At 30.2% G+C, this 16,037-nt stretch overlaps 4 protein-coding genes across 4 annotated transcripts; 2 read left to right on the plus strand and 2 right to left on the minus strand.

The window, feature by feature from the left end:
- Window positions 1-1,230: 1,230 nt before the first annotated feature.
- Window positions 1,231-3,657, minus strand: LOC114945889 (uncharacterized). The gene is made up of 7 exons (XM_085480410.1): window positions 3,532-3,657; window positions 2,769-2,895; window positions 2,574-2,668; window positions 2,288-2,471; window positions 1,889-2,060; window positions 1,659-1,789; window positions 1,231-1,579 (listed from the first exon to the last, which is right to left on the minus strand). Exons 1-7 carry the CDS (start codon window positions 3,544-3,546, stop codon window positions 1,335-1,337), a joined length of 969 nt encoding a protein of 322 aa, XP_085336536.1. The 5' UTR covers window positions 3,547-3,657; the 3' UTR covers window positions 1,231-1,334.
- Window positions 3,658-8,337: 4,680 nt separating this feature from the next.
- LOC114945882 (thioredoxin, mitochondrial) lies at window positions 8,338-9,909 on the plus strand. Its single transcript, XM_029322225.1, has 4 exons — window positions 8,338-8,570; window positions 8,979-9,189; window positions 9,291-9,414; window positions 9,593-9,909. Exons 2-4 carry the CDS (start codon window positions 9,017-9,019, stop codon window positions 9,704-9,706), a joined length of 411 nt encoding a protein of 136 aa, XP_029178058.1. The 5' UTR covers window positions 8,338-8,570; window positions 8,979-9,016; the 3' UTR covers window positions 9,707-9,909.
- A 412-nt stretch (window positions 9,910-10,321) lies between these two features.
- Window positions 10,322-12,367, minus strand: LOC114945903 (uncharacterized). Its single transcript, XM_085480400.1, has 5 exons — window positions 12,304-12,367; window positions 11,772-11,853; window positions 11,363-11,498; window positions 10,815-11,004; window positions 10,322-10,657 (listed from the first exon to the last, which is right to left on the minus strand). The coding sequence occupies exons 2-5, from the start codon at window positions 11,851-11,853 to the stop codon at window positions 10,373-10,375; spliced, it is 693 nt and encodes a 230-aa protein (XP_085336526.1). The 5' UTR covers window positions 12,304-12,367; the 3' UTR covers window positions 10,322-10,372.
- Window positions 12,368-12,432: 65 nt separating this feature from the next.
- Window positions 12,433-15,059, plus strand: PIG-Q (phosphatidylinositol glycan anchor biosynthesis class Q). Its single transcript, XM_029322258.2, has 5 exons — window positions 12,433-13,553; window positions 13,984-14,264; window positions 14,367-14,559; window positions 14,636-14,750; window positions 14,841-15,059. Exons 1-5 carry the CDS (start codon window positions 12,756-12,758, stop codon window positions 15,020-15,022), a joined length of 1,569 nt encoding a protein of 522 aa, XP_029178091.2. The 5' UTR covers window positions 12,433-12,755; the 3' UTR covers window positions 15,023-15,059.
- Window positions 15,060-16,037: the final 978 nt, after the last annotated feature.

Genomic DNA, 16,037 nt, shown 5'->3' on the forward strand with positions numbered 1-16,037 from the left:
TGACATTAAGGTAAGTTGAAAACACAATAAATAAAAAATAAAGTTAGAATATGTTATTTATATTTAAAATATTTATTATAAATATTTCTTATAGGTTTCTTGCTTCTGGTGATTCAATGACTTCCATGAGCTACCAATATCTCCTCGGACTAACCACAGTTAGCAATATTATTTCAGAAACTTGTGATGCATTGTGGTCTGTTCTTTCTAAACATGTTCTTCCATATCCTTTAACAAAAGAGAAATGGTTAAATATTTCTAAAGAGTTCGAAGAGGTATGGAATTTTAACCATTGTATAGGAGCTATTGATGGTAAACATGTTGTTATTCAAGTAAGTTACTGAAAAAATTTAAAATAGATTTTTATTTTTAGAGGACTTTTATTTTTAAAATAATCACTATATTATTTTTTTCAGTGTCCTGAAAATGCAGGATCATCATATTTTAATTATAAAAACAGTCACAGTTTTGTTTTGCTTGCTGTTTGTGATGCAAACTATATTTTTACTTTTGTGGATATTGGAGCCTATGGACGTCGCAGTGATGGTGGAATATTTAGAGACTCCTTTCTTGGCCAAAAATTCAGAACCAATGAAATGAATGTACCTGATCCAAAACCATTTTATTTCGAAGGAAACTCTATGCCTTACGTGCTAGTTGGAGACGAAGCTTTTCCACTTACTGAGTATTTAATGAGGCCTTTCCCAGGAAAACAAGGTTTGAATCAGGACAAAATTATTTACAATTATCGTCTTAGTCGAGCAAGGAGGACCATTGAAAATGCTTTTGGCATTTTATCAAGTCAATGGAGAATTTTAAGAAGACCAATAAATTGTTCAATTGAAACAGCAATGAAAATAGTACAAGCTATTGTGTGTCTTCATAATTATATTCGTATACAAGATATTGGAGTCAATGAATATATCACTGAAAACATGGTTGATCGAGATGGTTGCGATGGTTTAATAGAAGGTTCCTGGAGGAGAAATATAGACATTAATTCTGCTTTTCAAGATATAAGAAGGTGTAGTACAAATAACAGTTCTCGGAAAGCTGCAAGAATTCGGGATGACTTTTGTGAATACTTTAATAGCGAGGGAGCAATACCTTGGCAATTTCAACACTGTTGATAAACAAAGGAATAAATATTTCATTTTATAACGTTTATACTGTATTTTGTATGTAATTTTAACATTTTAATAAATTTTGTATTTAACACATAAAACAAAATATAATTTCACGCTTTATTATCTCCATAATTTAAATAAAAACTAAGTTTAATTTAAAGTACAAAATTTTTGTTAAGCTAATTTAATATTTAAGTTAATATTTCATTAATATCTTTGGTTTTCTTTTAACATTTCGTAAGACATATTTAAATATCGTTGCATCCATCCATTTTGTTTTTCTGGCGATAACTTTCTTAAGTTATGACCAAACAGTTTTAAGAACGCATCTATATGGTCTTCTTGAGGGGGTGGTGGAAGAACAATGTCAGGAGGTGGTTGACATAAAGCGTCTGCTATACGTTCTAAGTAACTGTTTTGTGACTCTGCTCGCCTTCTCTTTCTTACATGATCTTGAAAAAAAAAATAATTTAAAAACCATTTTCTTCTAATTTCAAAATTTTAAAATAAACTGTGATAATTATTCAATACTTCCTAATATACTCGTATCTTGACTATCTTCATTATTAGTAACTTCTAACATATTCGCATCTTGGCAATCTAATTCATTATCATTCTCGATAATACTGTTGCTGTCTCCATCGTTAATATTAGAAATCGTACTGTAAAGAAATAAAATTTATTATTTTATATAAAAAAATTAATACAAAAATAATTTTCTAGTATTAAAAATAATGAAATCATACAAATGCATTATTAACCTTTTCTGTAAGCAACTATCTCGAAGGAATTCCATACTTTTATAATGTTTCCATTTGCTCATGTTGCTTTTGGAAGCAGATCCACTTGGTAGTTTCTCAGCGTTCACAAGTCTCCTATAAGTGTCGTGAAAATTCTTGAACTTGCTTTTACATCCAGCTGCGCTTAATTTCCCTGTAAAAACATTCTGTTTTAATATATTTTTTTTAATTCTTGAGGCTTCCACGGGTACTATCTTCAAGTTTGCTGAGTGTTTCGCGGGTTATCTCCATGTGTAAGTTCATCCTTGGATGCTATGGATGCTTGGATAGTATCCAAGGATGAACTTACACACGGAGATAAAACCCGCGAAACACTCAGCATATTTTTTTAATATTATAAATAATAGACATTTATATAACCATTAAAAGTTTGAGAAACTTCTTCCCACAAAGCTCTTGTAATTCTGCAATTTCTTTGAATGAGAGGTAATCTAAAATTCCATAGTGGTTCTCTGCATTGGACTTCTAATATTAGCATCTCCTCCTCCTCAAGTGACAGTTTTTCCTTTGCGCTCTTTTGATTGGAATTTCTATTATTATTAATGGATCAAATATTCTCTGAAACAAAAAATAAAATGTATATCATACAAACATAATATGTATAACTTCTCATTTATAATGTTTTAGAACTTCAAGAATTTATTACATTTATTTGACCTTGATTATCACCATGAAAAGGTACAGATGCTATTGTTTCAGCGTCCTGTGTCAAGCTTCTTCTAACAATAGTTTCTCCATCGTCTAAAAAAACATTATTAAAAAAACATCAGATTTAATAATTTTTGTAATTAACTTAAGTAAAATATATATATATATATATATATATATATATATAAAATACCTAATACAGGGTAAAAGTACAAATTATCATCTGTAATGAAATTAGAATATCTTTGAAGACACTCATGGCTGGGTACTTCGTCCTCATTACATATGGTTTCACATAATCCACACGTTTGAACACGAGACTACAAAAAATATTTTAGAAAATATCTTATATAACAAATATTTTATTTACTTCAATGTTTTTTTGCGTACGTTACATAAAATATTATTACTGACATAACTTATATGATTAAAAATAACAGATTTATATTTATATGTAAAACAAGATATGTTAAAGTGTTGCTCGAAATTGACCTTTCTCAATTTATGTTTACTTATAATGTTAAAGACATAATAATGTCCTTAATTAAGGGGATGCTGGAGTTGTGCAGGGACTTTTGTCGTATATAATCTCGAACACGAGCAATATTTGCTTCATGTAAAAATTCTACAGTTTGTGTTATGTGCAAAATAAGAGTCAGCGTATGCACGAGACAACATATCTGAACAATATCGTGCAATTGGAACTAAGGTTAAAAGCCTAGAAAAAAAGAAAAATGTACTTAAAATTTTGTACAACCTTCGCATACGCTGGCTCTTATTTTGCGCATAACAAACTGTAGAATTTTTACATGAAGCAAATTTGCTCATATTCAAGGTTATGTACAACAAAAGTCTCTGCACAGCTCCAGCATCCCCTTAATATTAATAATAATATTTTTATAATAATATATATGTACATGTTTATTATATTCATCAAACAATATTATTATACTTACCATTTCGATATCCATTCAAATCTTTATCGCTCGCTAATATCGCTTGTAGTTGGAAAAATCGAACTACATTTCACGTCGCTAGCGACTTACATGACGTCATCACATCGCAGAAAACGAGCGTCGTGCGACAGCATGAAAAGGTACCTTTAATGCAAGATATAAGGTTTGTTCGCGTCGCATGCCCCAACATGCTCCTTCTTACTCCAATGCGCTCGTATTGGTGCGCTCTTCGAATTGGACCAATACGAGCGCATTGAAGTAAAAAAAGCAAGTTGGGGCATGCGACGCGAACAAACCTATAGCGTTTTCGATTGGGGTGCACTGGCTGCATTGAATGTCAGGCGCGTGTTCGATTGGTAGTGCCAATGCGCACTTGGCTAGTGTTGCGTGTTCGTTTGAACGCACAACACTCGCATAGTGCGCACTCAGTGCGCACTAAGTGGCACGAGATATTTTGACGGTGCCAGTTCAGTGCACTGGATGCATGCAAGCAGTAGAGCATTCTTTTGAACGAAAATTCGACATAATGAGCAATTCGGATTTGGCTCTCTTTAATATTTTGGAGACATTTTTGGAATCTTCTTCTAGTTCAAGCGAGCAAGAAGAAATAATTACAACTCTTCGAACTAGAAGAATAATTCCAAAAACTGTAAATTATGTAGAATGTGTGAAAAAAATGGATAATGACACCGTAAGTGTTATATCTTTTTATATAAACATTGAACCTATACCCTTTTTTAAAATATAATTAATGTACTTAATGTAATAGCATTTTTATACTGAATAATAATAATTTTTATATTTGTCATACGTGATATTCTTGATCATCTTCTATATTTAATTACATATAATAAAAATCATTACTTAACTGAACACAAGATGTCGAGGTTACTTTTTCGTTCTTCCCGGAATCTAGTCAACTCAAGTGGCACTGAAAATTTCGGCGTGTTCTTTTTCACCTGCACTATTCAGTGCAACCCATGGAACTTGTCCAGTGTTAGTGTGAACTGAGTGCGCACTGGTGCGCACCGAAAACTCGTTGAGTTTAGATGGCACTGTCCGAGTGCACTAAAAGTGCGAATTTCTTGCGCTTCCAGCTAAACATACTGGTATACTCTCAGTGCAGTTCTGTGCATATTTGTCGCCCTGAATATGGAAGGATTTAACATTAATTTTAAGGTCAATAATGACCTATTGAACTTAACTCTCGATCCAAGCGAACAAGAGTTAAATTATAAGGGTTCATATATAATCATATCAAGTTATATATAATATATTTATATGTATGGAGGAAATATATTTATTATATATATATATATATATATCCCAGCAAACACCAATATATAATTGTTACATTGCTATAATAAAACGGAATATAACAGGTAATATAACGTGTACGTTACATGTAACATCCATGTTAGTTGTAATTTCTCACTCATAGATGTAACATTTTAATATAACATATATTACATTGTAGTTATATTGTAATTATATGCCAAATAGCACATTGATGTATTGATAAGTCAGTGCTATCTTGGGATATAATGATAATATAACTACAATGTAATATATGTAATATTAAAAATGTTACATCTATGAGTGGGAAATTACAACTAACATATACGTTACATGTAACATGCTTAAGTATATAACATTTATATATTGTGTTTGCTGGGATATATATATATATATAATATAATATAATTATATATTTATTTATTTATATATTTATTATATATATATATATATATATATATATATATATTATATATATATATATATATATATATACAGGGTGTCCCATTTAACTTGAGACAACTAAATATTTCGAAAAATAAGCATTGTACGAAAAAATGTCCCAAATAAACTTTTAACATTATCAAGGGGGACGTCTGCCTGTGTAAAAATTAACCCACCCCCACCGCCCCTTAGGGGTGGGGCGGGTGTCAACTTTGAAATTTTAAATGGGTACCCCCATTTTTTATTGCAGATTCGGATTCCTTGGAAAAAAATACGTAAGTTTTGTCCGAGACATTTTTTCGAATCGTGATAGATGTAATCAGTAAAAATTAGTTTTTGCCATTTTCTCTCACCATCGGGGTGCTTTTATTTCGGTGAGTCCCCTCGCCTCTCACCATCGGGGTGCTTTTATTTCGGTGAGTCCCCTCGCCTCTCACCATCGGGGTGCTTTATTTCGGTGAGTCCCCTCGCCTCTCATCATCGGGGTGCTTTATTTCGGTGAGTCCCCTCGCCTCTCACCATCGGGGTGCTTTATTTCGGTGAGTCCCCTCGCCTCTCACTATTCAATTACAATAAATGCATTTATTAACTAAATAATGGAACGTATTAGATATGCTTGCGCACAAATAACGCCAGATACACTTTCTACATGTGTACAAGCATTCCAAGGTCGAGTTAATAAATGCATCGAAATGGAAGGTCATCATTTCGAGCATTTATTGTAATTGAATAGTGAGAGGCGAGGGGACTCACTGAAATAGAGCACCCCGATAGTGAGAGGCAAGGGGACTCACCGATATAAAGCACCCCGATGGTGAGAGGCGAAGGGACTCACCGAAATAAAGCACCTCGATGGTGAGAGGCGAGGGGACTCACCGAAATAAAGCACCCCGATGGTGAGAGGCGAGGGGACTCACCGAAATAAAGCACCCCGATGGTGAGAGGCGAGGGGACTCACCGAAATAAAGCACCCCGATGGTGAGAGGCGAGGGGACTCACCGAAATAAAGCACCCCGGTGGTGAGAGGCGAGGGGACTCACCGAAATAAAGCACCCCGATGGTGAGAGGCGAGGGGACTCACCGACATAAAGCACCCCGATGGTGAGGGGCGAGGGGACTCACCGAAATAAAAGCACCCCGATGGTGAGAGGCGAAGGGACTCACCGAAATAAAGCACCCCGATGGTGAGAGGCAAGGGGACTCACCGAAATAAAAGCACCCCGATGGTGAGAGGCGAGGGGACTCACCGAAATAAAAGCACCCCGATGGTGAGAGAAAATGGCAAAAACTAATTTTTACTGATTACATCTATCACGATTCGAAAAAATGTCTCGGACAAAACTTACGTATTTTTTTCCAAGGAATCCGAATCTGCAATAAAAAATGGGGGTTCCCATTTAAAATTTCAAAGTTGACACCCGCCCCACCCCTAAGGGGCGGTGGGGGTGGGTTAATTTTTACACAGGCAGACGTCCCCCTTGATAATGTTAAAAGTTTATTTGGGACATTTTTTCGTACAATGCTTATTTTTCGAAATATTTAGTTGTCTCAAGTTAAATGGGACACCCTGTATATTATATATATATATATATATATATATATATATATATATAATATAATTATACGAATTATAAAAAGAATATATTATAAATGTTTTTATAATTAAATTAATAATATTTACAAATATATATTATAATTTATTAATCTTAAAATTAATATTAATTATTATATATTATTAGTAATTAATATAATATTCATATGATATAAATAATAAATATCATCATCTTCATCACTGCTAGATGATGATGAAGAAAGCAAATCTAACAGTTTAAACATTAATCGTGCATCCCACGCAGCCATATTGATTGCACTAAACTGGCACCGTCTCTCAGAGCTCGTGCCGAATTCTTGCACTAAAGTGCGAAAACTCGGCACTAGACTTTCCAGTGAAACAGCACGCACCGTTTTCATGCGCACCGAAATGCCCAGTGAAACACGTTGCCCATGACGAGTGCGCACTCAGTGCGCACTAGTTCTCCCAGTAAAAAACGCTATCAGTTCACACGAACACTGGACAAGTTCCATGGGTTGCACTGAATAGTGCAGGTGAAAAAGGACACGCCGAAATTTTCAGTGCCACTTGAGTTGACTAGATTCCGGGAAGAACGAAAAAGTAACCTCGACATCTTGTGTTCAGTTAAGTAATGATTTTTATTATATGTAATTAAATATAGAAGATGATCAAGAATATCACGTATGACAAATATAAAAATTATTATTATTCAGTATAAAAATGCTATTACATTAAGTACATTAATTATATTTTAAAAAAGGGTATAGGTTCGATGTTTATATAAAAAGATATAACACTTACGGTGTCATTATCCATTTTTTTCACACATTCTACATAATTTACAGTTTTTGGAATTATTCTTCTAGTTCGAAGAGTTGTAATTATTTCTTCTTGCTCGCTTGAACTAGAAGAAGATTCCAAAAATGTCTCCAAAATATTAAAGAGAGCCAAATCCGAATTGCTCATTATGTCGAATTTTCGTTCAAAAGAATGCTCTACTGCTTGCATGCATCCAGTGCACTGAACTGGCACCGTCAAAATATCTCGTGCCACTTAGTGCGCACTGAGTGCGCACTATGCGAGTGTTGTGCGTTCAAACGAACACGCAACACTAGCCAAGTGCGCATTGGCACTACCAATGAACACGCGCCTGACATTCAGTGCAGCCAGTACACCCCAATCGAAAACGCTATAACTATTTCCCAATCGAAAACGCTATTAGATAGTTCAGCTTGCGGCGCATAGTGGTGTGGTAAATGAAAGAACTATATGTGATTGCATTATAAGCAGTAATATTTTGCAATGTCTCCAATAAAATAATAACTTATTATATTTGCACAATATTGCTGCAATATTTGTAATATGGCACAATATTGAAATATTTATGCAATATTTTAGTAATATATTTCGTGTTGTAGGGGTTACGATATTTTAAAAATATGATATATTAAAAAAAGTCATTTAAGTATGTAAATAATCTTCAAATTGTAATATCTGAGCACACATTTTTCATCATACGTATATAACTTGTGCTCATTGATATTTATTATCATCATTGAAATCTAATTATCAGGCATTGCTATCTGGGATATTCTGACTTCTATTACTCGTCACGTGACACAGTTTAGTTTGCGTTTATCCGACAAGAAAGGTGGAGCTAAAAATTGTTATTACATTTCTAAGCGAGGAGATAACACATCCTTTTTTTGACATCGTACATTACAAAGTAAGCGAAAAACACAAATTCACGTTTCAGCAAATTGGCATGTAATATATAATATAATTAGTACATAATAAATAATGATATATCAGGGCAGTGTTCTCCAAAATTCATTGCCAGCGCTGAAAATCTATAGTTTACGTTACGTATATTATAGATATTTTTCAGGTTAAAAATAATTTACGTATCGTTTTTTGGTGACTACATTATTTATATATGCATACTAATGAGTATTTTAACATATCGCAAATTTAGTCTTAAAGTATATATTTAAAGAAATCTTTATCAAAATTATATCTATATAATATCTACATCTATATAAAAATATAAATAATAAATAATATAAGAATCTCTCTCTAAAAAGAATTTAGAAGTTTATTATTGTGCATTTATTATAATTTACTTATTTTGCAGCGTAATTACAGAAAACAGTTTTTAAAAAATCTCAAAAAATGCAACGTCTAAGAATTCAAGTTGTTCGTAATATCTTGGGTACCAAGATGTATGCTACTGTACCTAAACAGGAGCAAGTGGTGTCCGCTACATTTAAAGTTCAAGATCTTAAGGATTTTGATGAACGTGTAAAAAACTCCAAAGTACCTGTTATCGTGGACTTTTTTGCAACGTAAGCATTATGCAACATTTGTAATTTTAATTATTTATATAAAATATTACATTCTTATTTAGATGTAAAGAATAAAAAAAATAATATACCTGTTACTTTAGATGGTGTAATCCATGTCGTATGTTGACTCCGAGAATAGAAACAGTTGTTGCTGAGAAACAAGGAAAAATCCTACTGGCCAAAGTTGATATCGACGAGAATACAGACCTTGCTCTCGATTATCATGTAAGGGTTTTTGCAATAGCCATGTAATTAGGTGCTATCTACATCTCGACCCCTTTTTTTACATGCAAGCTTATTTATTTTGATGTATTTTACAAGAACAAAATTTATCAATAAGGGATCAAGAGCCTTAATAATATGTATACTTGAATTGATCATTTAATCATATATAAATTTCCAGGTGGCTTCTGTACCTGTTCTCATTGCTATGAAGGATGGAAAGGTCCTAGAAAGAATAGTTGGTCTTCAAGACACCGATAAACTTAGACAATTTGTTAACAAATATACAGAGTAATGTAGCTTAAAATCTTGTAAATTATTTATAGTATAATGCTTTAAGATGACTACAATTTAATTCTTATACAGAGAATTTCTATGTAATGCTTTGTCTTTTGCAATTACATTTATAGTGATTTTCCTTAATTGTTGAATAAATAATATTAACAGGTTTATCTTTCAAATTGTACAAATTAAAAGATTTTGACTAGTAAAATATTATACACTGCATTTTTCAAATATACACATTCTTTCTATAAAAAATCAATTAATTTTATTTTTAATTTAATATATAAAGTAATTAATTTTAGTGTAATTTCCAACTAGCAGCTACATACTTTATCTTAAACAACTATGTATTTACTTAACACTAATTGATACCTCTTCTTTTTTTGTGCATAAAAGTATAAAAGTAAAATCGACGGAAAATGAATGTTTTATATTTCACATAGTTTATGTAAAATATAAATATAAAATATCTCCTAAACTATTCACTTTTTGATCCTCATAACTTTTTATAGTGAATATTGCAAGGAATCGATTTATATAAAAAATTATATACTAATATCACTAATAAAAAAAAGAATCTTTCTTGCAAAGGTCTATCAATTTTTTTTTAAATAATAATCTTGAGTACGATTTTTTAATACTTTTTTTATTGATAAAATTTTTTTTAAACTTAAAACTATCTATCAGTTGGTAAAGCTTGTAAAAGTTGTCTCGCTCGTTTGTAAGCAACCGATTCTATAATTTCATTTTCATTTTCATTATCTCTTTTTTCTTCAGCCTTTCTTATAATTTCCATTCCCTTTCGTAATAATACTTCACGTGCCATGCCTTTACAACCCTCAAAATATTCAAGAACAAGAGGAAAACTTGTATCAGGAATAGAGTTTTCGTCCAATAAATTATCCATCAGCCAAATCTGTTTGAGCTTCTCGAATTTCCATTCGGTTCTTGAATGTTTCCACTGCAAAAATGCAATTATATCAAAAATTTTGAAAAATTTTATAAATCGCTAAGTTACTTATGATTATTTATACATGTACAAGGAATATGTTCACGCGCGTTTATCTTATATCTGTAATTGAATATAAAAAATTTTAACGATTTTACTAATAACTTACCATAGATATATAATTCAATGCCTTCTGCATGGCATTTATCCTACTACTTTCCTTTTTCTGATTAACCTCGTGAATAGCCCGTTGAATGGCCTTTTCTCGTTTTAACTGCCTTTTAGATGGTTTTTCTGGAACCTTTGCCTTCTCATTAGTCTCTTCTTTTGAGATATTTGTTTCAGCAGGAATATTGCTGCTTTAAAAAATGAATTAAAGTTTAAATCTTTAATAGTTATACTTTTTGTGTCGCTATTTTTTCGTATTAATTATATAAAAAATTAATATTTTATTACATAAAAAAAATTTTTTTTTAATTACAATTTTCATAGTTTATAAAAAAATTTTTACAAAAATTAATTTAAAAAAATTTTTTAATGTATATTATGTAGTATAAAATGTATATTGTGTATTAATGTATATTAACTTTGTCTCAATTTATGAGCTTTATCTTTTTATTGATATATATATATATATATATATATATATTTGTTTTTTTTATGTAAAAATAATTTTATATATAGTGCTGATAGTGATGAAATTTAAAAACTTTTTACCTAAATTGTTTCAGTTGCTTTAACGAATCCTCATTTTCTTGCACTGGGGATTTCCTTTTCTTTTTACCTGTTTTTTTCTTTTGTATATTTTCTTGACATGTTTTGTCTGTTTTGTAGTAATTATCTGTGCTAGCATCTGAAAAATTTGTTGTATAATATTATTACTATTAATATATTTATTAGTAATTACATATTTTATTATTTTTGAAAGAGATGGTTAAACTTTATTCTTATTTTAATTTTATTACTTATAAGACTCACGTTACTATTAGGATGATATAAATATTCCACTATTCTTCAAAAAATAATATAACGTATATGTTTATTTTTAAGATATTTAGACATTTGTACAAGAATTATCACATAAATTAAATAAATAAATAAATTAATTGAATCGTTAAAAACTTACCGTTTCTTTTTCTCTTCTTTTTTATACCGTTTGATTTTCCTAATTGTTTAAACTGCACTTTTATACCACTTTCGGTGTCCATCTTATATTAAATTGATATTATTTAATTCGAGCTAATATACGCAATTAATCATATTGTAAAATATATCGTAATAAATCTGTTGTAATAAATCATTCAAAAATTAAAAGGGACCAAACAACACCTAACCTAAACTAACTTAACAGAACATACATTTAATATTTTAATAATTAAAAAATTACTGATTGGATTTCTGTATTTTTGGCGTATATTACTATTATTATATATAATACGTTATTGCAATACACTTGAAAAAGACCAAAATTATGATCGAACCGTGAGATTTATTAAATAAAGAATTGCCAGTATTGGTCGAGAAATATTTATTCCTTTAATAATTAATTATATAATTATAATTGAGATTTTTATGAATATTTAACATACCAAGTAGATTTTTAATTTTTTTTTTGCTTTTTTACACCTCTAATTTTTCAATTTAGGTACAAAAGTTACCTCGTGTTTAACCTTCCTCCAAGGAAACAAAATAGACACAGAAGTGATGCAATTGGCTATCGAATGGAGAATTTCTAAAGTCCCTAAAATTGTTCTATTTGATGACCAATCAATGTAATGTGTTTATGTTTTTTTTCCAGAAGCAGATATGTATCCATTACCACCGAGCCTAAAAATGATCCTTTCTTTCTCAGAAAACACATTATTAACATCTAACAAGGAAATGAATACCTGTTTCAAGATTGGAACCTATAAATAATCCCAATATACATCACAGAAAGATAATCTGGCAGCATAAGCAGCATCCAACAAATGGTTGAACCTTACTCAAAAAAAGAAAAAGAGGAAAAAGAAACAAGGGAAATGTGTATATTTGTCATATGCTTGTCAAATTATTATAACAATGCATTAATGTCAGATATGATTAGTTGTATATAGTTTTTGACAATAAAATGACAAACAACTTATTAATTTTTATTCCACAAGGATTGTGTACCGAACAATCTGGCTATGTACTTGGCAAAGTGGTATATGATGCACATAGTAACTTGAAAAAATTTTATATTATTAGTTTGCATAAAGAAGGAAGGAACTCCTCAGAATTAACAAAATGTACATTAGACACTATTGGATATTACTCCAATATAAACAATGAGGCCAAAGAATTTTGGAACCATAAACATTTAGACTGGGTATACATTACAAGGATAGAACAAAGTTTCAAGACTAAACAGAATGCGTATTATCTGACAAATATCATTCTTAACAATAGAACAGTAGATCTGTCAACAACATGTGCAACAATTGTTTTGTACGATCACCAAGCATTGCGAGAAACAGAATTGTTTGAGAGCAAGGCTGCATCAGGCGATCATTTTTATGAGCTTGCAAAGCTGATACAAAACATGAAAGATGAATTGAGGATTAAATCTAAATTCGCGTGCATTTGGGAAATGCTGTTGACTTATTACATATTCTTCTACCTATATCCTGTTTTATGGCTGTCCAAAATAACAGAGAAATTATTGCCAGTCTTAAAGTACTCTTCCCTTGGTTTGCATGTTCACAGCTGGTTGGAAAATCTTAAATGGATGCTGATCACAATCTTGCACGACAAGAATTTTAAGCTGAAAACAGGAAATTATGCATTGGCAATTATAATAGATATAGCACTGGGAATCTTTGTATTAAGATTATTGCAATATTATATTGAGGACCAGCCATCACAACTACTTCTAAACAATGCAGAAGTAAATTTAAAGATTTATCTGAAGGAAATAAGCAAAATAATTCATTTTTAATTTATTTTTCTAGGAAAAATTCGATTTAATTTATCGCATCTTTAAGGGAAGAAAACCACTGTAGAAGCTGCAAAAATTAAGATTTCTTTGTGAATTTTTTTTATAAAGAAACACTATACATATAAATAAAATTCAGTTTTTCCGTGGTTTTCTTCCTTAAGTCAGATTTAATTTTACAATTAAAATAAATTAAATTTTATCCTTATTATATAAAATTGAATTAAACTCATGAGAGATATATTTTTTTAATTCTATTATTTTTCTGTTATTATATTTTTTTTTAATCTATTAATTATTATTATTTCTTATAGTTTCTATTTTTAATTCTTTTATTTTTACTTCTGCCACAGTTTTAATAGTTAAAATTTTTATTTCACAGATAGTTGTAGAAACACTGAGAGATCTAATTAATTGGTTGATGGGTGTACCAGCTGGACTGAAGCTTAATCATGCTCTGAATAATAGCATGGGCAAGTTCTTTTTGTATCACATACAACTCTGGTGGACATTTTTGACCTTTCTAAAGCCGCTTCTAGACTTTGCATTTAAAATATTGCTTTTATTCGGAAGGTTGGGTGTAACATTTCAAATATCTATCATCGCGGATCTTTTAGCTCTTGTCAGCTTTCACACATATTGTATCTACGTTTATGCAGCAAGGTTTTTATATTTTTTTCAAATATTTAATGATATAATTTAAAATAAAATTTATAATTTTTTTACCTCAATTTTAAAATAATTTAAGAGCCAACTTTATTGTAGACTCTTCAATATACAGTTGAGAGGAATCACGGCTCTTTTTAGACTATTTCTCGGGAAAAAGAAAAATCCTCTACGAGAAAGAGTAGACTCTTGTCAGTATCAAACAGATCAATTATTTGTTGGGACGCTATCATTTACAATTCTTTTATTTTTAATGCCAACAACTTGGGTATATTATACTGTATTTACACTGGTATGTAAGATAATCTATTTTGATTTTAACTTTCTTAAAATATTCCTTGAAATTAATTGCGATATTTATACAATAGCTCAGATTGGTATTAATAGGATTCGGTGGTTTTTTAACCAGATTGAAATTTTATCTACAAATTATGCCTGTTTATACTTTCTGGAAATGGTTATTGCAATCTCATAGCACATGTAGTAAGTAGCAATATCTATATATGTGTTGCGTTATGTGGAAAAAAGATAATTTTCTAATACATTATGAATATTATAAATGATTCTCCATAGGCACTGTTGATATCAGATTGCAATCTCATTGCATGAAAGGATTGACTATATTATCAATGACTATGGTTGTTGCTCCTTGGAGACTTACATGGAAAAAATGTATCGCAGACACAATTATTTGCCATCCGTCTATTGAATGGTACACAATATTAAACAATATTATATGGGGTAAATTATTATAAAATTATATAAAAAATAAAACCAGTATAATTACATATATATATATATATGAAAGGAAAAAGTGTGTATGGAAAACAGTGTGGGACTGGTAAAGTATCTATAAGTAATAGAATTTTAAAAATATGTAATTTGCAATTATCAGCTACATATTTTTTTTTTTTTTTTATAATTATCTGTTTTTTTTACATCAATCAATTTCTTTCAATATTTTGTGCATAAAAATATGAAGGTAAGATCATCCAAAAATGAATATTTTATAGCTTATGTAGAGATATTTCATAGCTTATGTAAGATTGTATTAAATTAAATACAAAATATCTCGTAAACTATTTATTTTTTAACTATCCCACCTTTATAACTTTTTATGCAGAATATTGTGAGCTACAAGAATATGCAATAAAAAATAAGGAATTTTATTTAAAAAAAATTAAGTTGACCTCGAAATGGCCTCTAAATTTGACCCCTAGGTCAAAGTCAAGGTCACCATCAAGTGTCCTATTTCGAGCCCTACAACTTTTGTATTTAACATTTTTTCATAGGATCACTATTTTCGGAGATAATTGACTGTTGTCGGACTTTTAAACCACTCTGCATATATAAAATATACATATAACTATTTAAATTTTTTTAACATTTTGTACAAAAAAAATATATAATTACATATATATTTATATATGTAATATTGAAAAATTACTAAGTATATATATAATAATACTAAATATGTATAATAAAAAAAATTAGCATTTACCAAATCTATCTAGGGAAAAGTGAATATTAATTATATTATAAAGAACACATAACTATTTTATTAGCACAGACAAGAACACTACATAAAACAATTTAAGATAATATATTTAAATATTAGTTTTCTATTTTGTCGCAGCCTTTCTTTCTGCTAATTTGTTATCAAATTGCTTTAACGAATCTCCCAATTCATAACTAAGTATCAAATCAATATCATTTTCCTCTCTTAAAATGCAGAAATATATTAGAAAAACAGATATGCTGGCTAATACA

Source organism: Nylanderia fulva, unplaced genomic scaffold, assembly GCF_048542155.1.
Source record: "Nylanderia fulva isolate GAGA-0341 unplaced genomic scaffold, ASM4854215v1 Scaffold148, whole genome shotgun sequence".
In the NCBI taxonomy this organism is placed as follows: domain Eukaryota; kingdom Metazoa; phylum Arthropoda; class Insecta; order Hymenoptera; family Formicidae; genus Nylanderia; species Nylanderia fulva.

Coding starts and splice junctions, on each gene's coding strand:
- LOC114945889 (XM_085480410.1), bottom strand. Junction 2,669..2,768: donor GTACTTTTACCCTGTATTAG/GTATTTTATATA, acceptor ATGTTTTTTTAG/ACGATGGAGAAACTATTGTT. Junction 2,061..2,287: donor AGTTTCTCAAACTTTTAATG/GTTATATAAATG, acceptor ATGTTTTTACAG/GGAAATTAAGCGCAGCTGGA.
- LOC114945882 (XM_029322225.1), top strand. CDS start 9,017: ATGCAACGTCTAAGAATTCAAGTTGTTCGTAATATCTTGGGTACCAAG. Junction 9,190..9,290: donor ATCGTGGACTTTTTTGCAAC/GTAAGCATTATG, acceptor CTGTTACTTTAG/ATGGTGTAATCCATGTCGTA. Junction 9,415..9,592: donor ACCTTGCTCTCGATTATCAT/GTAAGGGTTTTT, acceptor ATAAATTTCCAG/GTGGCTTCTGTACCTGTTCT.
- LOC114945903 (XM_085480400.1), bottom strand. CDS start 11,853: ATGGACACCGAAAGTGGTATAAAAGTGCAGTTTAAACAATTAGGAAAA. Junction 11,005..11,362: donor AAGCAACTGAAACAATTTAG/GTAAAAAGTTTT, acceptor CATTTTTTAAAG/CAGCAATATTCCTGCTGAAA. Junction 10,658..10,814: donor CATTGAATTATATATCTATG/GTAAGTTATTAG, acceptor GCATTTTTGCAG/TGGAAACATTCAAGAACCGA.
- PIG-Q (XM_029322258.2), top strand. CDS start 12,756: ATGACAAACAACTTATTAATTTTTATTCCACAAGGATTGTGTACCGAA. Junction 14,560..14,635: donor ATTATACTGTATTTACACTG/GTATGTAAGATA, acceptor TTTATACAATAG/CTCAGATTGGTATTAATAGG. Junction 14,751..14,840: donor GCAATCTCATAGCACATGTA/GTAAGTAGCAAT, acceptor GATTCTCCATAG/GCACTGTTGATATCAGATTG.